Source organism: Blennius ocellaris (genome assembly GCF_963422515.1).
Source record: "Blennius ocellaris genome assembly, chromosome: 10".
In the NCBI taxonomy this organism is placed as follows: Eukaryota; Metazoa; Chordata; class Actinopteri; order Blenniiformes; family Blenniidae; genus Blennius; species Blennius ocellaris.
The window spans coordinates 7,315,221-7,338,548 of NC_137659.1; the positions used below are offsets into that span (position 1 = coordinate 7,315,221).

At 42.0% G+C, this 23,328-nt stretch overlaps 1 protein-coding gene across 1 annotated transcript; it reads left to right on the forward strand.

Annotated features, from left to right (window-relative positions):
* Nucleotides 1-4,405: 4,405 nt before the first annotated feature.
* Nucleotides 4,406-22,069, forward strand: amph (amphiphysin; the record flags this gene model as incomplete). The annotated part of the gene is made up of 20 exons (XM_080502991.1): nt 4,406-4,474; nt 6,385-6,465; nt 6,673-6,727; nt 8,379-8,473; nt 8,637-8,732; nt 8,808-8,915; nt 9,005-9,090; nt 9,181-9,256; nt 9,340-9,422; nt 9,505-9,643; nt 12,807-12,926; nt 13,023-13,106; nt 14,052-14,078; nt 15,375-15,653; nt 17,575-17,604; nt 18,825-18,866; nt 20,717-20,767; nt 21,138-21,326; nt 21,396-21,497; nt 21,965-22,069. 20 exons carry the CDS (start codon nt 4,406-4,408, stop codon nt 22,067-22,069), a joined length of 1,917 nt encoding a protein of 638 aa, XP_080359117.1.
* Nucleotides 22,070-23,328: the final 1,259 nt, after the last annotated feature.

Genomic DNA, 23,328 nt, shown 5'->3' on the forward strand with positions numbered 1-23,328 from the left:
CAGTGTAGGGCTGCAGGTCTCTGGTTGCCAGATCTTCAATCTGAAGGTTGTGGTCCTGAATGGTTTGGTGCTCTGAGCTGAGCAAACACCGTACAGGGTCACTCTACTCTCCCTCTGAGCTCTGTTACTGTAATTATACCTCTCTGTTTAATCCCTCCCTCCATCCACAGAGGTATTTCCCTCTGAGTCACACACATACACACACACACACACACACACACACACACACACACACACACACACACACACACACACACACACACACACACACACACACACAGACCCTGTAACACACACAGACACACTCTCACTGTGAGTAAAATCTCTCAGAATATCTCAGGACTGTTTGTGGTGTTTCCTCCTGAACGAACGTCACGACAGAAGAGGAGGAGGAAAGAGAGAAGAGGAGGAAGAGAGTGTCCCTGATTCATTCATACCACACATACACAAACACGCACACAAGCACGCACGCGCACGCACACACACACACACACACACACACACACACACACACACACACACACACACACACACACACACACACACACACACACACACACACACACACACACACACACACACACACACACACACATTTTAACACACTCACACATTTAAACGCACGAACACAAACACACACGCTGATGAGTCAGCGTCGCGTCATCATCACCTCACGTGGAGGAGAAACTCCGTCGGTGTGAAATTAATTTTTAGACTGAAAAAGAGTTTGTTGTTATAACCAGAGTCCTGCACACAGCAGATGGAGTGCACCCAGAACAGACCGTCCCTTACACACTCGGACTCTCTCTCTGTCTCTCTCTCTCTCTCTCTCTCCTCTCTCTCACACACACACACACACACACACACACACACACACACACACACACACACACACACACACACACACACACACACACACACACACACACACACACACACACACACACACACACACACACACACACACACACACACACACACAGACAGAGGGGGACATCAGCACGGCCTCTGCTGGTGGGAGTCAGGTGTTACAGCATCCGGCTCACCTGAAACGCCCGCTTCGATTCACCTTCTCCTGAGTCACGGTAACATGAGGACAGCACATGTGGATCAAGAGAACTCAAATTGAGCTCGCTCGCTCAAATCAACACTTGTTTGTTTGCGTTTGAGGGAATTGACTAAAGGACACGATGATGGACAGTAATGGTCTAACCCCCAGCAAAGGGGGTTAGACAAAATAGAGGCCTTCACAGTCTGGTTGGAGCAGTGGAAAAATTCAGTGAGTCCAGCAAAGTGACTTTTGCTCAGGCCACCAAGACATTCTGCTGCACCATCCAGAAACTCAGGGGTCTTTCAAGTTCTGTTCAGCAAGAGTGCAGGAGTTATCCCTGAATGATTGTACTGGTGGGAGCAGTTTGTGGATCCACTGGAGCTCGGGGACTCCTCCTGCACAGGAAGCAGGGCTAAAGGATGTGATGCCATTCACATCACTTTCCATGGTGAAAATCATCAGAGTAGTGCGTAAACTCCTTTGTGCCAAGGCCCTAGAAATGTATGAGAAACATATGGAGATGCTTCAGGCTCTGAATGTTGATGCTGCTTTGCATGAAACCTCAAAAGCGGAGAATAGTTCTTGGATACAGTGCCCTTTAGCTTGTAGACCATTGTAATGGACCACATTTTCAATAGAATGAACTGGGGAGTGTGTTCCAACTATTGGGGTATCACACCTCTTAGCCTCCTTGAGGAAATCTATACTGTGATATGGGAAAGGAAACTGACTGAAACGTCAGATCAGAACAATGGAGATTCCATTCTGGCCTTAGAACAACATTCCAGCTCTTTACCCTCTCACAGATTACCGAGTTTGATAGTCCAGTCTACACGTTTGGTGGACTTGGAAAAGGATGGCATGCCCTCTACAGATAGTGCCTTTCCCAAGTGGGGAAGTTTAAGTATTGTGGGATCTTATTCACAAGTCATTGGGGGATCGTGACCTCCAATTAGAGTTTTATCAAGCATGTCTGACAGGGCAGAGGCCCCAAGGTCAGTCAAGGACCCAAATGAAGAGAAGTTGTGGGGGGGATCATGGTGGCCTAATGGAGAGCAATTAAGACATCTTCATTGCTCTTGATTTGACCACCATGATCCCTTATGGATGAAGTGGGAAAGACGATGGATGAAGGGATGAATAGATAGTGACTATGAATTGGTTTCAGGTGTAAACTTCAGTGAATATTGCTGTATCTCTCCCTGAGTTTGCACTATGATGTACTGGAATCATATTGATTACTGAAAAATCTTGCTTCACGGTCTTCCAAAAATACAACCTCCATTTACTCCACAAATTAGCTGCACATGTGCCGATGAGGACTAATACACCAATACATTTGCATGAATAAAATAAAAAAAAATAAAAAAATCTGTTTCAGGATTGAATTTATTTTAGTTGTAATAGTCTTGCACCAATAGTCTTTACAGTTGTCACTGTATTCTCTATATTACAAAATACCCACATATTATGAACCCTTGCAGACCCTGCAGTCCTCTGATTTTAACTCAGAGAGCCCTACTCAAAATAATACAATTAAATGTTTCAGGTCTAATTCCAGTTAAATCCAATTATATAGATAGCAGTATGATGTTGCATTCGTGTTTACTTCAGCATGTTCACACCATATGTACAGCATTATTTTCTCATTTGCATTGAACTGCAGTGTTTTTACATCTGCAGTGACGCCTGACATCAGTCAGTACAGAGTTATGCTGCCTTCTGGTGGATGGTTTTGAACACCATCCTGGGCTCAGTCAGATGTCAATAGAAACCTTAATTTTTGGGTTCTGTGACAAAATAAACTCTTCATATATTATTTTTATCTGCCAATTTGAACCTGGGAACACTGATTTATTTCATGTTTCTGTGCATTTTAAAGATCCTTATTTCCTTTTCATTATCAGTGTAGCTCTTGATAAAAAGCTGTGTTTGTGTCTCATCTTCATCTGTGACGATAGTAAATAATTGCTTACTTATCTATGTCTTGGGTAAAACAAACTATTTGTTATTATTATTATTATTATTATTGTTGTTGTTATTATTATTAACAACAACAATGTTATTAATAATAAACAATATTGGGCTATACAGTAATATTAACAAAATAGTCTATAAAATGTTTTCACATATAATTGGAACTTTATTTTTGTAAGCATATGCCAAATCATGACTTAAAAAAAATCATCTTGTGTCTACTTGACTTTATTGTAATATATAAAATGTTTGATACTTTTGCTCTTCCTGCTGGAGGAAGCGCAAAAGTTCATTCTTTATTCATTATTTATGTGGTTTTCTTGGATGGAGAGATACTTCAACGTGTGTGACATATTACAAATAATATAAGCCCATTCTTACATAAAACATAGAGAGCAAATGAGGACACATATGGCAAGATAAATATTTTAAACAATATTTGTACAACAACAGTTTATTAGAGTAACGTTTTTCATGAAAATATATTTTCTGTATTTTATCTATTATTTTTGTCATTATGTCATTTTTACTTTTTACTTTTACTTGTTTTGTATTTCTTTGCTTTCACGTGTCTGAAGTGACTTGGACCTCAAAATCTATAATTCAATCAATGGCATGATGTTCTGGTGAAGAATTATCACTTATATATTTAAACGTTTAAAATTTTAACTTTTGGGAACCATACATCAGCTATAAAGAGCAAACTAACTAAAGAGGTTAAACTAGCCAAGATATATAAAGTACCTAATGCAGAAAAAAAGCTTTAAATGGAAATTTTGTTGTGACAAAGTAATACTTTGTGGTCAGAAATCACAATTTTATGGCCTTAAATAACACTTTTGGCATCACACATTGATATTTTATCAATTTCCTCCCCTCAAATTACTATTTCATGGTCCCAAATGACTATTTCCTGACGTGAAATTACTGTTTCAAACTGATATTTCATGTCAATGTAGTATTAAAGTTCTTTTTTCAGATGTCATGTCTCTATCTTCGCCTGTATATAAAAAAACAACAACCCAAAAAACCCCCCAACAACAATCAGTCACAATTTACTGTTTTGTTCTTGTTAGGATTGGTTGACTTGTTTTTGTTGAATTACTTTCATTGTGAACCTATATTCTTCAATTGTAAAGAAAATGAGCTGTTTTAAATGAAAAATTTAAAACAATCTCGATAAATTTGCTGATTTTTCTGCTGCATTTATTTCCATTTAAATTGAAAATAAAAATAAAGGTAATAGGGGACTGACTGAAACCACCCAATCAAAAGCGTGTTCTCGCCTGAAGCCCCGCCCACTGGCTCCCCACCCACCCACCCACCCCTCCCCCTCCCGTCATCGTCTCTCTCCGCTAATCTCTCTCTGCAGTCATCATGGCGGAAATCAAAACGGGAATATTCGCTAAAAACGTGCAGAAGAGGCTGAACAGAGCGCAGGAGAAGGTAGGAGCCGGTTGAGGAGGAGGCGGAGGACAGATGGAGGAGGACGGCGGTGTGTGAGTGTGTGTGTCTGTGTGTGAGAGAGAGAGCGAGAGAGAGAGAGAGCGAGAGAGAGTGTGTGTGTCTGTGAGTGTGTAGCTCAAGGCTGCAGGCCTGTGGAACGTCCCTCTCCTACGTGATCAAAATCAAACGCGCACGTGTGACTTTATAAACGGTGGGCTATCGACAGGCTGACGTCATTGCAGTGACGTTAAAAGCCGCGCGTGTAAAAAGGGGGTAAAATCGTGGGTAGAACGGAGCGCGCGGGTGATTGGCTGAGGTTGTTGGGGGGTAGGAGAGGTATTAACTCCGAACTGTGCCCCGTCGTGACGTCACGTGCGGGGTAATAAAAAACAAACAAACGTGTTTTCTTGTGTTATATGTACGTGACGGTGAAGAGGTGTTTTCCTGCTCCAAGGTCGGAGGCACGAGGAGGCGGGGAAGCCCTGTCTGTGGCGTGATGGCGTCACATGTGACGTCAGATCGGCTACCTGCCGGTATTTATAGGATGGAGCTGGTGGACAGCCAAATGGAAAGAGCAACCACAAAACCAACGTTTAGACTGAAATATAGCTATACCTAGAAAGAGAGAGGAGAGTCACAATACAACCTAAAAGTTTAAATGCATGTATCTCCTTTTTGACATAGACATGTGCCCAACATGGCGTTGTTACAGGCTATCAAAACCACCTCTGTGAAACGCGGACTGTCCATGGTGCTGAAACAGCAGTGGCTGTCTGTACTGAGACACCGAGGACTGTCCATGGTGCTGAAACAATACTGGCTGTCTGTACTGAGACACCGAGGACTGTCCATGGTGCTGAATCAGTGAACCTATCTATACTGCTGAAAACAGGACAGTTTGTACTGTAGAAACAACAAGCGCTGTCCATGGTCCTGAAACAATGGTGACCATCTGTATTAAGGTCAATTACGATAAGATAACACTTTATTCATACAACATGGAACATGGGGAAATTCAGTGTACAGTTCAAATGAAAAGGGCTGTCCATGGTTCTGAAACAATGTAATGGAATATTGAGTCACGACCGTCTCTACTATAGAAACATTAGGGACTGTCCATAGAATTGAAACAATAATAATGGCCTCTACAAAGATAACTTAAGATATCAATTCATTCATACCAAATGTGAATTCAGTGTACTGTTGAAGAGTACTGTTCATGGCACTGAAACATTGAAGACGATGATGATGATGATGCTTAAACACTAAAGGCTATCTATGGTGCTGAAACACAGAGAACTGTCTGTCAATACTGTTAAAACAGTAAGGGCTCTCTCTGCTCCCGAAACGATGCCAACTGTCCATAGTCCTGAAAGAAATGAAGAGTGTCTTTGTCACTGAAGCAATGACAACTGTCTATACTGCTCAAATATGGGGGACTGTCCTTCGTTTGCAAACAGTAAGACTTCTCTGTATTGCCCAATTAGAGAACTGTCCATGGTCCTTGAACAATGAGAACTCTATATGGGACTGAAGCAATGATGACTATCCAGGGTTCTGAAATGATGAGAAATGTTTGTCCTATTGAAGCAATAAGGATTGTCTGTACAACTTAAACAATGATGATTCCATGGTGCTGAAACAATGGGAACTGTCCGTGGTTCTGAAACAATATTGCGAACTGTCCATCTGTTGTGCTGAAAACACGTAGCCTGACTAATATAGAAAATTAACAATTAATGTGTGTATGCTGCCCAGATCTTCTAGCTTCTTATAGTGAACATAATGCTGGACAACATATTTTCATGGCTGAAGGTTACAAATAACTTTAATTTAAGGGTCATAGTTAGGATTACTTGTAAAGTTGTAAGTCACGTTAATGTGTTGAATTGTGTCCTTTTTTTCTCCAGGTTCTTCAGAAGCTGGGTAAAGCAGATGAGACCAAAGATGAACAGTTTGAACAAGTGGTCGTCAACTTCAGGAGACAGGAGGTGAGACACATGTCAGTCCTCAAAGATAGTCAGTTTTTCTAGCTTTTATTGCTTCTGTGAGTCTCAAAATGTTAACCAGAAAGTGTGTTTCACCCATTTGAAACGGTTCAGATTTAAAAAAAAAAAAAAAGCAATCCCTGTTTTTATCAAAATGAAACTACTAAGGAACAGATTGTGTGCTTTTAATGATTGTGTGTATTCTGTCAGTCTGAAGGCGCTCGGCTGCAGAGGGAGATGAAGGCCTACATGGCTGCTATCAAAGGTAAATTCTTTATTAATTCTGTTTCACTGTGTATACCAGTAAATCATACACAACAAACATAATAAATTACATATCCAATTCCAAAACTGTTGTGTGTAAAGTGGAAATGAAAACAAAATGCAAGTCATTGAAGCCTATTATTGATAAAAAGAAAAAGAAATACTTATATTATATTTTCTTTTAACCATTTTATGACTTGATTGCCTGGAAATATTTGTATATTGTATGGCTTCTTTCCAAGATAATGCTGGCAGGATGGGATTTTTTTTTTGGGGGGGGGGCATTATAAATTGCCTGAGATGTGGCTATAAGACGTATGCATGCCAAATTATGTCAGCAGTGACGGAATGAGGGAATAAAAAAGTGTTAAATCACTCTTGAAGTGTGTGGGAGCTGAAGAGACCAACTGTTTCATGTGGCACTTTCTTTTCACTGCTCAGCTGCTTGTGTTTCTCCTTTACTGGTTTAATCTGTCGAGTGGTATTAATGGGTAACAGGTGTGGCCTGCAGGGACGTTAGTTCAGCATCCAGAATAGCAGCAGAGAGATGCAGCAGGAGGAAAAATCTGAAAATGAAATATGAATGTAACAGTTATGACGCTTTTATATGATGTAATTTGGAGTGAAAGACTAAAATGAAATGATCTGACTAACGCAATAAGAGCTGTGCTTTTTATCGCCAATGGATCCTAACAGCTGTCAACAATAATACCTTTTTATGTGAAGAACATGAGCAAGTCCAGCATTCAACCGTTAGTGTATAGTTCCCTGGAGAAGTGGGTATACTCGCAATCTTTGCCTTCTTTTAGAGCAGCCCAGAAACGCAATTTTCTTAAAAAGCAGTGTAATGTAAAATGTGTCGACTTATTGAAAATCAACCCAAAGTATTTGTTCATTGTCATATATTTTCAGTATAAGTTATCGGTGACGACTTGCCCTACTCTGCTTTTTGATTGGTTCGTCAGCCGTCATGTTGCACAGTAACCAATAAAAATCAGTCAATGCAGCAAGTACTTGGGGTTAAAATAGTCAATCAAGCTCGTAGATACTGCTGTGTGGTTCATTGTGGGGGAGTTGGAAGTGGGTGTACGCTATGCTGACTGAGAAATACACCATACACCTCACGTACACCGTGTACCTCGCGTATACCCTTGACTCCACCGCCACTTGGTAGGATAGAAAGCATTTATTCCATTAGTTCAAAACCCGGTTCCATGAACTCATCTCCTGCATCCTCCAGAGCCTCACTGGTCTCTCCATCCCCCACTTCATCCAGTAAAAAGGTTTTCTCCTCACCCTCAAAGCTCTGCACAACTTTGCGCTAGCCTATTTCTGACCTACTCCACCCCATATAATCATCTGACAACCATTAAGTTGGTGACAGCAACAACATTCTGCTCGCCTTTTTGCGTCTGCTTTCAATTTTTGGAATGTCTGAACTGTGTCATGAGTTTGGTAATTCATTGTTTTCCTTATGATTCATTCTATTTGTGGCACTGGGGTCAGGGTTGCTAAACTTCAAGATCAACAAGAAACAAGTCATCCTTCCACACTTAAAAAACAAAACCCAACTGATTGAGTTAAACAACCTGGGTGATAATCAGCTTGATGTTGTCCGTCAACCAATCCTTTCATTTCTTCTCATGTTGCAGGGATGCAGCAGGCCTCCATCAACTTGACTCAGTCGCTCCATGAAGTCTACGAGCCAGACTGGCACGGAAAAGATGATGTCATGACCATCGGGAAGGTCAGAGTTGTAACCACACTCGCAAAACACGAGCACGTCCGAATGGATCACATTTAAGTCTGAACACAAACGTCTTACCTGAAGTGTAACAAAGACGTCAAGAGCATCAATTGCGCATTCTCCCTGAAATTATGATATATGGTGTCTTCACTGTTTCTTGCAGGAATGCGATGCGTTCTGGGAAGACTTCCACAACAAACTGGTGGACTCGACGCTGCTGAATCTGGACGCGTACCTGCAGCAGTTCCCGGACCTCAAGGTGCCGTACGAAGAGTTCATAGAAAGCATGCGGGAACTTGTTGCCTGTGTGACAGCTGAAACTCTGTCGTTTTAGACTCGTGTGGCCAAAAGAAGTCGCAAACTCATCGACTACGACAGCGCTCGTCATCACGTTGAGACTCTGCAGGCGTCCGGGATGAAGAACGACCGCAAGATGATGAAGGTCGGCCCACTAAGACGTCCTAATGTTTTATGCTACGTGTCCAAATCTTCTGTAGAAAGCTAATTTTCTAGAATTATTCTTGTTTCCAGGCGGAAGATGAATTAAAAAAGGCCCAGAGAGTGTTTGACGAGCTGAACGTTGGTCTCCAGGATGAACTGCCGACTCTGTGGGAAGGGTGAGTGGGCACTTTTCCATGAAGCTGCCCAATTCTGCTTCTCAATGGCTGCAATCTACTCTTTAAGCTGATGGTGTCTCTGTTGTGCAGCCGGGTGGGTTTCTACCTCAGCACTTTCAAGAGCGTGACGAGTCTGGAGGCAAAGTTCCACCGCGAGATCTCGCTGGTGAGTTTTAAACCGGTCTGAGATCACCTGGAAGCCCCCCTGAGGGCCGACACAAGATGAAGCTGGTGTTTGTAACCCCTCAGGTATGCAGGGAGCTCTATGAAGTGATGACCAAATTGGCTGAGCAGCACTCTGACAAAATGTTCACCATCCAAGGAGCTCCGAGGTCGGTACAGCCTTTTGTTTTAGCGAGATCGCAGTGATGATGATCTTCAGAATGTGATTTATGTTCATCATTCTGTCCTCAGTGACTCGGGGCCTCTGCGGCTGGCGAGAACCCCGTCACCCCCAGAAGACGACAGTCCGCCCGAGAGCCCGGAGGCCAGCTCCAATCACATGCTCCGGCCCGTCTCACCCGGACCGCCACGACCCAAATCTCCCATACAGGTACAACTGACCTCAGTCCTGTTCGACAGCTGGACCTGAGGCTCACTGCATCCAAACATCTGGAAAGAGAACAAGCTTTGTAGTAGTTATTAATGTGGGTGATTAAGGAATATATTGAGTGATTGGTAATATTAGTCATCAGAGATTGATGGGTAATAATAATGATTTATGGAATTTTAGTGATTTATGCACATTTTAGCTATTAATAACACATGTTAATTGTAGTCAAAATAGGTAAATTGGTTATTACTAGTCATTGATTGGTAATTTTAGTAACTATGATTCAATTTGACAGACATAAATATTAATTTCTAAATGGTATCGTCAATATTATTGATTGAAAAGCAAAAGTCATTGTTAGAAACTGCAGGGTAATAACAATGATTGAGAAAAGATATTGGGTATTAGTAAGGAATGCTCATTCATGTTCAGAGAGCTGTAATATTGATTATTATTGTAATTATCACAATGTAAAAACCTGTAATTTAAAAGTAATAATAGTTATTTATGAATCAAGAATTATTGAGAGGTAATATTAGCAATTGATAGAATTCTAGTGGTACAAACAATAGATAGTAATCAGTGATATTAGCAGTTATTAGTTATGGATGGGTAAAATTAATGATTGATATGAAAATATAGCTTGTGACTAAAATCTATATGTTTTTAGTTAATTCACTCCAGACATTTCAAGACATCTATCTATCTATCTATCTATCTATCTATCTATCTATCTATCTATCTATCTATCTATCTATCTATCTATCTATCTATCTATCTTAAACTTATAGCAAATGTGGATATGTGATTGTAGCTGAAATAAATCAATTGGAGTATAAAATGTATTGCTTATGGAACTGAACATGAAAAATAGTAAGTAAATAGCAAATAAACATGGTTCTAAATATATAATAAATACACTAAGATATCAATAATTTATAAACATAACAATTGATATATAATAGTGATGGTAGACACTATTGTGGACCCCATAATGATGAATATGACTAGAAACAATGTTAGTGATTTATAAATGTTAAAACGTGAGTAGATCAGTGTCAGTGAAGCGTTTTGAATGTTTATGCTGTCTGAGTGTCTGTTGGCAGAACTTCAGTAACTTCCTGTGACTGTTCTTTCTTCACTGCACACTTTTATCTGTCACTTGGTGAGTGAACATGTAACGCCAGCTTCTCCTCATCTGTCTGTTTCCGCTTGTGCCCAGTGAATATAGAAATATATAACACCGCTGTTGTTATATACAGTAGAGCCCCGCCCCCTTCTTTTCCCCACTGATGGTCCGAGGTCTGGACTGTCAGTGTGAAACCTTTGATGATGCCACCAAAGGGTTTTTATAGTGTATGTGTCTGTCTGTGTGTGTGTGCGTACTGTGCGTGATGTGAAGTCATATAGTGAGTTTCTAGAACACTGGTTTGCCGCTTTCACCGCAGCTTTGTGCTTTTGTGGAAGTGTTTGAGGGGAATTGGACCACCGCGGTGAAGGAGTTGAAGCGAATGGACACATCAGCAGTGTGACGTCGATAGTTCCCGACGTAGGGAAGCTGCTGATTCCACTTTACAAAGCTTAAATCTCACCCTAAAGCTGAAGCAATCGGGGTAAAAAATAATGAAAATGCTGTTTGCAGAGCCAAAAAAAAAAAAAAAGTGAAATCCTATTTCCAGTCACGATCTGCTGTCTCATTCTGAGCGTCGCTCTGCAGGTCGCTAAAGACTGCAGCACCCCACAGCTATTCATTACTATTGATTACCCACTTAAAATGAATATTTCATGCAGCGTTCCCTTTCTTATCGATGTCTCAACACCTGAAAGCAGTTCATCTGTGGGTATGTCAGCGCCCTGATGAGAGACTTATTTAGCATTAAGGCTGTACCACATATTGCAAATTAATCACGTCAACAATAAGCATTGCAAAAGACTAAAATTATAGTACTTGCACTATGTATTCATGCCCCACAGCTCAAACTACATTGCAGGTGATCAAACGCATGAGCCATAAAATAATAACTATATTACCATAGAGTTGGTATGTCTTGAAAAAAGCTTGATGTTCAACACAGAAAATATTTCATAATAATATCCACTAATTAACAGCAACATCTGTGCTGAATTTTGAGCCACAAGTATATGTCACATTTCTAAACATGCAAACTTTCAGTAGACCAGGCCAGGGGTCTTTAACTTACAAATGGCAGTTGCAGTTGCAGTTTCGAGTCGGACTCCAAAAATGACAACCAGTGTTGTAGAATCTATTATCATCAGCACAGGAGAATCGACATCTTCAAGATGTTTATTCATGATGTCAGGTCACTACAATGACTTCTGGTGCCGTAACCTGATCATGTGTTGGAAAAACCTCCCTAACGTGTCCCAATAATGGCTCTGAAACTGTAGTGTTGGTTAGATGACAGTTATTCCAGGTAAATCTATGTGTTGTACAAATGATCGCATATGTTATTTGGTAGATCTCTGGTTTGATATCGCCTGTAAAGTATCTTTAATACTGTGTATGTAAATGTAAAATATGTTATATTTGATTAGTACCACATTGTTCTTTAGATGGTTGGTAAGTAACATCATGCCCAGGCTGACCTGAGCATAAACAGTTTGATGTTAATTTGGATTCTTGAAAACCTTCAGCCGTAGTTTTCGTCAGCCTCGCCCTTTTGGCCCTGTTTTACACGACGGCACTTTCAAGTGAAAATGCAAAATGTTCGTTGGGTATTAGCGGTCCTTTTACATGACAGTGATGCGTGGAGCCACCGAAAACGCACGTTTTTGGATAACGCTCTGACTTTGGCGCCATGGAACCTGGGAAACTGCGACTATTTGGAAACGACTGCGTTGATGGGGAAATGGGGAAAATGCAACATTTCTGAAAAAGCAGTTACCACACATGTGCACCATGGCCGTAATAAACAGTTCTTCTGCACATGCGCGAGTAGATAGAGAATAACAACAATTTCCTCCAGAGCCTCAGGACTGCCAGTTGATATTCTCCTTGTTTTACAATTGAGAGACACCGTAATAACAATCCAACTTTGTCGTCTGTCCATACGAACGTCCGTGTACTCTCGTTACTAATTTTTATAGCGTGTTGTTCCTAAAACCTAAAGAGTAGCTAACGTCTGATTGTACGTTTTGGCAGCTTAAAAAGGGGCCACCAGTACCTCCACCACCAAAGGCCACGCCCACCAAGGAGGTGGCAGAGGAGCAGATCATCGATCTGTTTGGAGGAGAGTTTCTACCAGCACCTTCCCCGTCTCAGGTGTGACTCCTTCTACGTAGCGATGGACATTCTGGACTGCGTGCTGCGTTCACCTGCTCACTCTCCCGTTTTCTCTCCTCTTGTTTTCATCCACAGCCCAACGAGCGGCCAGGAGAATCTCTTCTTGATCTCGACTTCGATGCTTTCCAGCCGGATGAGAGCGTTTCGCCAATCCCACAGGTTTCCTTCATGAGCTGACAGCAGACGCACATGACACGCTCCGACAGCTGCACAGTGAACTCGATGAGATCAAACTGCACTGACACTAGGGGTGTGCGATATGGGCAAAAACAATTATCTCAATTATTATTTTAGATCATTCTAATCTGACAATAGAATTGACATTAAATGGGTAAACATTCAGGTTCTTTCTCTTATGAGTTGAATTGTACAGCAAGTGCGCAGCAAATAAGTGACACGCAATAATTCTTTAATATTGTTAACAAAGTGTTCCATACACATTCTGCACAAGGACAGTTTTACGGCAGATTTAGCAAATAATGTCAGTTTGTTCAAAACCGAACCATTTTCAGGCTTGTGAAGTCGACCCACATCTCGCCACTAAATCCTCCACTGAAGTTGTTGCGGAGACCAGAGATTCCTGCATATTTCCTTGACGCGAGACTCGTCCGTGTGTCTTATTGCTGCTGATACCGCTTGTGGGAGAGCACTTTATTGCCATGTGACTGAATTCTGCCTGCTGATTGGCTTCTGAGGCACATCACGCACCTCTCCATTACCATCAAATTGCCTTTTGGGGTTTTTTTCGGAGATAGTGTAAATACTTCATAATGTAAAATTACACAGTGTCAAAACAAGATTTACGATAATATCGTAGGCGATGTGTACTGCACACCTCTAACTGACACTCAGATTAGGAAGAGTTAATTTAGATTCAATACTTCACATCATTTAAGCTTGTGGTTGAAAATAACTACATGTCATCCTCGTGGATTTTATAAAGAAATCATGAGCATTCACAAGAATACTGTAAGTAGAGGGAAAACGTATACAATTAATAACACATTTTTCTTTAGAATTGCACAGAAGCAACCTCCATCCATTTAAAATCTCTATGATTCATGATTTTCGTCAGACTAACAACGTGTTGTTGGCCTCTTTCAGACTGCTGTACCCTGGGATATGTGGTCGGTGAGTAGCTACTTCTATCCGCTGATTAAACTTGTACTTACTCAACAAATCATTGATGGTCCTTAAACTCATGACACATTGGGGGTTTTTTTTTTTGCAGGGAGAATCCCAAGCGGCCCAGCCTGTAAGTTCATGCATCATTAATTCACCTGAAGTCACTATTGGAATGTTGTTTCCTGTGTTGCACATCACGATGTCGATACAATCATTCACTTCATTCGATGGTTCGCTTTGTTCAGACAGCACAGCTTGCACAAAGACAACCCTGATCTACTCCTTTCTTCAGTTTTCTTCAAGTGGGTGTTTGTATCATTTATCTCCGGGTTATAATTAGAATAACTGTGGTACAGGTACATTATATTGATCTTTGCAGAAGGGAGGGAGGGACTTGATCTCTCTGGTGACCCATCAGATGGAAGGATGGATGGATGGGGTAGTCAAGGAGGATTGAGTCTCGTCTTTTAGTAGCAGACTCTGGATGTTCAATCAGTGGATTGTTGACAAAAAGTGGCACAATCAGAATTTCTTGGAAGATGAGGAAATATTGAAAGTTATATTTAATGTGATATAGCATACTGTTCTGCTCTACCTTATATTGCAGCTCTCTAGTTCTAAACTGAGCATGTAAATCTAATCTGCATCAAAGACTTCATTCCATATTTTTCTATGTATCGATGTTTCCTGTGAAAAGCTCCATTTGAAACGGTTCAATCAATGGGGGTTCTCTTGAAGGATGAGAGAATTGGGTGAGCCAGCTCCTCCATCACACTGCTCTAAATCTTTAAAAAGAGCACAGAGTGAATTTGGAGAGTGGCAGGGTAGATCACTTAAAACGGCACAGAAACATTCAGTATCCAGCTGATTAAGACAGGTGTTTGTATTTCCCAAACAAACCAGCAGTTTTATACTCTTTTTATGAGAAACATATTAGTTTTAGATCAAACTGAATGTTTTTACTTGCAGCGTGCATTGGTGAAAATGTGAAATGTATTTGACTTTTTAATAATTTAGCAGGCACACATATACCAGATGGGGGTATTTTACTCATCCAAGGCAAAAATCATAATTTCTTCACTACTTGCAATGGAAAATAACTTGTGACATCACCAATTGCTTTACATGAAGGCCATTTAATGACATTTCCACCGGGGCTCTGCAACATACCTGGCATTTGCAACCATGGTCAGTTTGTCTTTGCGCATGCAGTGTCTGGATTTTAACATAACTCATGTCTTTGTCTAAAACACATTGCCAGACAGACTCTGCACTGTGGGGGATGGTGGGGGGGAGGGTCAGGCTGTTAACCCTTCATCCCCTGCGTTTTCCAAGCAGGCTGCAGATGGTGGCTTTGTCGCTGATTGGTCCGCCGACTTCGGTTCAATGTCGGCAAACGGCGATGCTGCCTCAGGAGCCGAGGCGCCGGCTGCCCCCGGGTCTCCTGCTGCGGGGCCGGAGGCGGCGCAGGCAGAGGTAGAGGGTGGAGCTCAGAGCTGGCCCCAGGCAGAAGGCTGGCAACCGGGTGGAGACGATACTTCACCCACCCAGGACAGTGAAGCCCCGGCAGCTGAAGAAGAGGTTAGCAGCTGGGAATCTCAGACTAACTTCAACCCTCATTTCTCCGAGACCGCCGGTGATGAAGATGAGGCCGGGCAGGGAAATTCAGAGGGAGGCGTAGTGGAGGATCGCAGGAAGTCCACCCCGGGGCTTATATTCACTAATGAGTTTGGTGAAGAGATTGAGGACAGCACAGAGGACAGACAAGACAACTGGTCCAGGTCTCCAGACGGGTCCGGGTCCGAGTATGAGACGGCTGAGGAGTGGGGTGAAGGTGGTCAGGGGGGAGGCTGGGTGAGCGCTGACGATGAACTGTCGCACGGCAATCGTTCCCCAGTGAACGCATCAGAGGAGCAGGGAGGCGGAGCTGATTATCAGACAGGAGCTTCACCAGAAGGAGGTGCAGACAACTTTGAAATCCAAGCACATGAAAGAGAGCTGTCCTCTGAACCACAGCCAGTGGGTGCGTTTGATTCAGATCCATTTGCTGAAACACAAGGAGGAAGCGCGTTTGATTCAGATCCCTTTGCAGAAACCCAGGCAGGAGGTGTGTTTGGTTCAGATCCTTTTGCAGAAACCCAGGCAGGTGGTGCGTTCGATTTTATCCCCACAGTTGAAAGTCGAACCGATGTGTTTGATTCTGTTTCACCAGCTGATACTCAGACAGAAGTTGCTTTTGAGAAGGTTTCCGAAACTGAAACACATGTCGCGGGTGCGTTTGATTCAGATCCTTTTGCTGAAACACAAGGAGGAGGTATGTTTGATTCTGTTCCTGCAGCTGAAATGCAGGATTGTGTTGGGTTTGAGTCAGATCCTTTTGCTGAAACCAAAATACAAGGTGCGTTTGATTCAGATCCGTTTGCTGAAACGCAGGGATGTATGCTTGAATCAGTTCCTGCCGCTGAGACACAGAGTGAGGGTGTGTTTGATTCAGTTTCGACTGGTGGAACGGTGGGTGGAGGTGTATTTGATGTGGATCCTTTTGCTGAAACAAAGGAAGGAGGTGCATTTGATTTGGATCCTTTTGCTGAAACAAAGGAAGGAGGTGCGTTTGATTTGGATCCTTTTGCTGAAACAAAGGAAGGAGGTGCGTTTGATTTGGATCCTTTTGCTGAAATAAAGGAAGGAGGTGTGTTTGATTCGGATCCTTTTGCGGAAACAAAGGAAGGAGATGCGTTTGTTTTGGATCCTTTTGCTGAAACAAAGGAAGGAGGTGCGTTTGATTCAGATCCCTTTGCAAAACCTGAGTCTGGAGATATAGGGGGTGGGTTTGAGTCCGACCCGTTTGCTGAGACCTCAGGAGGAAGTGGGACTGTCACAGGAAGTGGATGGGATGCGGACCCTTTTGCTAACAGTTTCCCAGCAGCCTCTTCGGGGATTGAGGGTTCCGCCTCCAGCGCCACCTCCTGGCAGGAGGCGAGTGGCAGCGGTGGCGTCGACTCCTCGTCTGTCACTCAACAAAACTCTGCGTCCGTCAGCGGAACAACAGCAGAAGAAAGTAAAGGAGTAAACATTCCCAGAATTCACAGAGAGCCAGAAAACTCAGACATGTCCGAAGATGAGGCTGCGAACCGGAGAATGGGAAAGTTGTACCAAGAGATAGATACAGAAAAGGAAGAGGTACCTGACTTCCTCAAATCCTCAGTTTGCTAGACTAGTATAGAGTAGACTAGAGACTAATTAAAATAATAAAATAAAATCCCGCCCCACAAACTAAGAGAAACAACCATCCCAAACCTGGATCCCAGCCTGAGCTCCTCCTCTTCCTCCTCCTCCTCCTCCTTATTCTCCCCCATTTTGCCTGCTCCCATGTCTGAATGTCCTCTGCTCCTTCACTTCATACATACACTCATTTCAAGTCCAGTCCGTCATGTCAGATTATGTGAGCCTCCAGCTAATAACGGCTTCTGATGCTAATCTGTGTGTCTGTAATTTAATTCAGGTGACCAATGCCTTTAATGGATTTTCTCAGGTAATCATTTTTCTTCCAAAAAACTAAACACACCCACTATGTGCACATTGTGACACACTGAAACATTCTCCTGGCAGATGGTCAGATTTTCTGATCTTCAAAGTTCCAACAAAGAGCAAAGAGAAAGGGAGAAGCTTCATTAGCTGTGGTGAAGGAATGGCTGAGGACCGTAAGCTCTTTCATGAGAGATGTGTTGTGGTGCTGATGCATTACTGCAGCTGAGAATGACGTTACTGCTGATTCAGGAAATCACTTCAGGCAAACGTGTGCTCCTCATCTTGAAAACCATATTCATGGTCCTGCAAACTCCCACAGACTTTACCCCGAGGGTAGCAAATGAGAGTGTGTGGGTTTCATTACCTACTTACACCTCCAGCCACCAGGTAACTGGATGCTGAATGAGCTTTACGATTTTACGAGAGCTGCGGTGTGCATGCACCGTAGTGGTGTTTCAGAAAGGTTGCATTTACCACGGAGAAGGAGTCCCGGAGTTTAAAAAAAAAGTTGTGATGTTTCCCAGTTGCGGAGTCAGAGCATTTACAAAACGCTTCCAGTGGCTCCAAACATTGTTGTCGTGAAACCAAACTTTCCTGTTTTCAGCTTCAGAAAATCACACATAGGATAAAAAAAACCCTAAACAAAACAAACAAAGATGCTAAAATAAACCCAAACTTTGAACCTCCCGGGTCACTACTATTCAATATCAAAACACTTCCAACAAATAAAGAGAAAAGTTTCAAGCATTTTTAGCAATTTATTTCTATGATAATTATGACCTCTTGTTTAAAAAGAGATAACACCTGATTCTACGAAATATTCAAACATTTTGATTTGCTGAAATCCTAAACAATGAAGAGATTTCAGTTAAAATATAATCCATTTAACACGTATGAAAGTTTCACTGCTTCAATCAAATTCTGAACAATATCCAGATGTTTTGCTATACAGTGTGAACTGAGCAGCTCCGAGAATAAAGTAAAAGATGCGACATGCGGAGGATTAACAGCATGCTAGCTTCACCCAGACCCTCAGAAGCCTTGGTGTCCCCGCTCTGTCTGCTATCCAGATACTTCCTCTCTATATTTCCCACTCTACCCACTCTTAAATTTAAAAAGATATATCCAGCCCTATCGCTGAGTTTTATTTTTAATGTGTTTTTCTACATCCTGGTTGTCAGTTGTGAACTTTTCTTTTTTTTCCTCTTTGAAACACGTCTTAAGGATGCAGCTGGTCCATCGTTTTTTGCTGATTTCGATAAGCTGGTGAGTCCTAAAACATTTTGATCTCCATTTCTCTGTCTGTCTGATACTCATGCTTGACTGATGCCAAGTAAAGAACTGTGTGTCTGTCAGAAAGTGAGCATGAACCATTTTTATAACTTATTAGTCAAAATACAGGAGATGACTTTTGGAGGAGCTTATATATTTATACATGTGCTACTTTGCTCATCGTCGGTCCTGTTTTGGATTCTTAAGCCGAGTATAATAAATGCAAAATGTCAAGAACCAGAGTGGTTGTACACTCAAACTGCCGTTGATCTTTCTTTGTGAAAGAACGATGCAAACAGTGAGTCGGCTGTAGCTCCTGCAGCAACAGAGACTCCAGCTGAACCCGCTGAGGGGCAGAACAAAGCTTCGACTCCCCCTGCTGGAGGAGAGGGGACTGAACCTCAGCTCTCTCCTGCTGCTGAGGAGCCTGAAACCACTCCTGCTGCTGAGGAGCCTGAAACCACTCCTGCTGCTGAGGAGCCTGAAACCACTCCTGCTGTTGGAGGAGAGGCAGAGGAGGCTGCAGCGCCCCCTGCTGACAAAGAGGAGGAGCCTGCTGCTCCTCCTGCAGCCGAGGAAGATCAAGAGAAGACCTCAGACAGCCCGAAGGAGGAGAAACCTGCTGTGAGTCCACATGCTGGTCCACCACCACCATCATCATCATCATCATCATCATCATCATCTCCTGATTTTTCACCTTCGCCTTCATCATTACCACCCTCACATCTAGTTTTACTAATATCATCATATATGACAGTAATTGTCATCATCATTATCTCACTGCTATCCTCATCATCTTGTGGAGCACTCTCATCCTCATTCCCAGCATTGTTACCATCATCATCATCTTTATCATCATCACCTTCAACATCATCATTGTCATTATTTTCATCCCATGGATCAGCTTTACCATCATCATTGTCATCCTCATCTTTGCAATTCTCATCATCAACATTTATCCCCCAACTTTTCACGTCCATCTTCATCATTAGCATCCTCATTATGGTTACTATCATTATTTTATAGTCATCATAGTTGATACTCTCATTCTCATCTGCATTATCGCCATCATTGCCATCCTCATCATCTTGTGGATCAACCTCACAGCCATTATCAGCATTACCAGCAACAATACCATCACCATCATCTTCGCCATCCTCATTGTCATCCTCATCATCTCCGAGATTATCTTTACGATCATCACCTTCAACATCATTGTCATTAATTTTCATCCCATGGATCATTGTTGTCATTCCCTGCCATCATTATTAACTTAAACTATTCATTAGGATTGAGCACTTGAGCTTCATATTTTTTTATGTAATGGTTTTATTACAAATTATTTTCTTTCCGAAGATGGCAGCTGGATCTCCAGAATCTGAGAAGTCAGAGGTTGGTGAAGTCAATTGATACACTGCACGTATCTGCCGCCAACCTTTGTTGTGATCTATTGAAAATCAACTCAGATGGTAAAGAAACTGAAAAAACTCTTCTGAGCAGTTTTGATTTGCTTGTTGGTGGTTTTGAACCAGATTTTAGGCTGGTTTGTACTTCCCCTGGCATGTTTTGGATTGACTTCAAGCTCTTTTCTAACTTTGACTGAAGCCTGTGGCTGCTGAGAGTAAGGTCATAGTTTTCATTGCTTGTTTTCTGGATATAAAGGTCCTTTTATCAAGCTTTTGTGTTTATTTTAAGGTTGATTTACTTTTCTGTTTTGGTGCTTAGACGTTTCTGGTGTTCTGCTTAGAATAAGGCTTGTAAACTAATTTCTTTCTCCCTATATTTTGTGTATAAATGCTGCTGCCATTGGTTTTTCCATGATATTGTAATGTATCTGTACACAGGTTCCGGCTGCTGAAGAACCTAAATCTCCTCCTGCTCAACCAATCCCATCAGTAAGCATGAAATAAATCATGATTTATTTAAGATAGGGGGGTTAGGGTGAGGACTCTCATCAAAAATATGTCCATGCAGGCACAGGTCTCGATCCTTTTGGTGAAATAAGCACTCGATTTCCTACTTTTATCATTTGCAAACTTGTCTGACAACTGCATACCTTGTTTGTGAAGCTCTTCATCCAGAACTAAGTTAAAATAACAATTTATTCATCCCACCTAAGCTACAAGTTTTGTGGCAACATATTCCACAATGTCCTTCCACATTATTTTAACAGCCTAGATTTGCAGCAAAAGAGTTTAGGTACTGATTGTGTGACTGCACCTCTCAGGCACTGACGACAATTGTTTTATCCTGAACACTCTGAAGGAAAACATGCCAATCCCCTCCGTGGTGATTGAACCCGCCTCGAGCAATGAGGGCGATGACGACCGCGACGCTGACATCATCTCTCCCACCACTGTCAGTGACAACGGCGTGACGGCTGCCAGCCAGCCCATGAAGCACATGACTCCTTCTGGCGGGGTGACAGGACTCCCTGACGACTTCCTTTATAAGGTGGGCATTCTTTACAAGCAGCAGAATCTTCTGTTGGCATGTGTACTGAGCGTGTCGTTCTTCATGCAGGTGGAAACCATGCACGACTTCGAGGCTGCAAATGACGATGAGCTCGAGCTGAAGCGAGGCGACGTGGTTTTAGTGGTTCCCACCGCTTCCGCGGAGGATCAGGTGAGGCAAGCCGGTCCCTCAGAAAATTCACAGGTCATGAATTGCAACATGGGTTGTTTCCCCCGTTACCATGGAGACAGAGTTGGAGCGTTTTCATTTTCAGTGACTCCGAGCACCATTGTCATGTAAACAGGGCATAAGTATGTTACGAGTACGATACCAGACTTCTTCACACTGGTTGTTGATCTCATTAAGTGATATGATCAGTTAAAATTATTCTCGACTCTGCTGATCTCACATTGAAAGACCTAAACGTGTTTCAGGTGGCAATCAGAGACGGGAATTTTTCCAATGCACAGATCTTATATGTCGAAAACTTAAACCGGTTGTTGGAAACGTTAAATTTTTTTTGCAGAAAATACAAAGTGAGTTGGATGTGATCACTAGAAAAACACATCACAGAGACTCTTTGAAGATCTTGAACATTCTTACCATGGCGACTGCATTGTCTTTCTGTTCGTATTCAGGATGCTGGCTGGCTCACCGGCGTGAAGGAGAGTGAATGGTTGACCCTCGGCGTTAACGCTCACAGAGGACTTTTCCCAGAAAATTTCATCCAGCGTTTGGAGTAAGGAATTTCTGCTTCTGCTGGAAGAAAAAAAAAGAAGTAAAAAAAAGATGAAAGGAGTTAGAATTCTGAGAAATCAGTGGAAGCCATCCAGCCAGCATGTAGCCAAACCCACTCCCGATGAAAACCGCTGCAGCTGAGTGCTGGACTTCATGAGGCTTCGTCTCATGGCTGAAACTCCGCCCAAGGTAAACGTCACAGTAGTACTCTTCCCAGCATTACTAATCATTTAAAAGCATGAGGTGATTAGTATGTTTTCCCCTCTCCGGATGTCAGATATGTTTATTTCGTTGAATAAAAGAAAAATGTATGGTTTATTGGGATTGTTGCGCTCTCGACATAGTCTCACCAAGTCAACATTGGGGGGCTCGTTTCTGAGGGCTACAAACGGAAAAAAAAAGAAAGACAAATCTGTATCTACTTTGCACCAAGTGTGTTGTAATAATTTTGTTGCTCTGCTGTGGAATATACCAGAATCTGTAGTGCTGTGATATATCTAAATGTTAATGAGTGTAACATGAAACTCTGGAGTTTATTTATATTTTTTGTTTTTTCCAGACCACTGTCAATCTCCAATCATTGTTAGTGTATTTCTCTAGTGTCATTGTTTGTGTGCGTGTGTGTGCGTGCCTGCGTGCGCGTGTGCGGTGATTGATCTTTTCCTGTTTCTTGATTGATCTACCATACATGGCGATGATCAATGAGTGTTTGTTTTTGCCACCAAGAGGATACAGATATTTATTATGAGAGTGTTGGCAAACAAAAGTAGTGCACATCCAGCATGATGAAAACCCCTACAACTTTGAATAAAGTACATATTATAAGATGGAAAATAAAGATGACTTCCTCATCAGTATGTTTTCTAGAGCTGTGTGACCAACATATTTCCATGTTAGCAAGGAATCGAGCCAGTCGGAACACGCGTGGAGCCTATTCTCAAATCAATTGTGCATTTTATGTTGTTGGTTCATTCCAGGTTTCCATATTGTAGACCGTCCAATACGATGTCTATTGCTTTGGTAGTGAAGTAAAACCTGTAGACCTTGTTGTGATGAACAAACCGTAACCACTGATGTCAATGATAAATAAATCAGAGTTTATGAGGTACATTTTGTCAAATGCATGTATGGGAGATTATTTATTTGATTTACTGGAGCTTACATTGAATAAAGGGGTCAATGGCAAGAAATTTAGAGAAGGAGCAAATAAATGTGCCTGTTGAGATGAAAAAAAAAATGAGAGAACTCTCACAACACAAGCAGG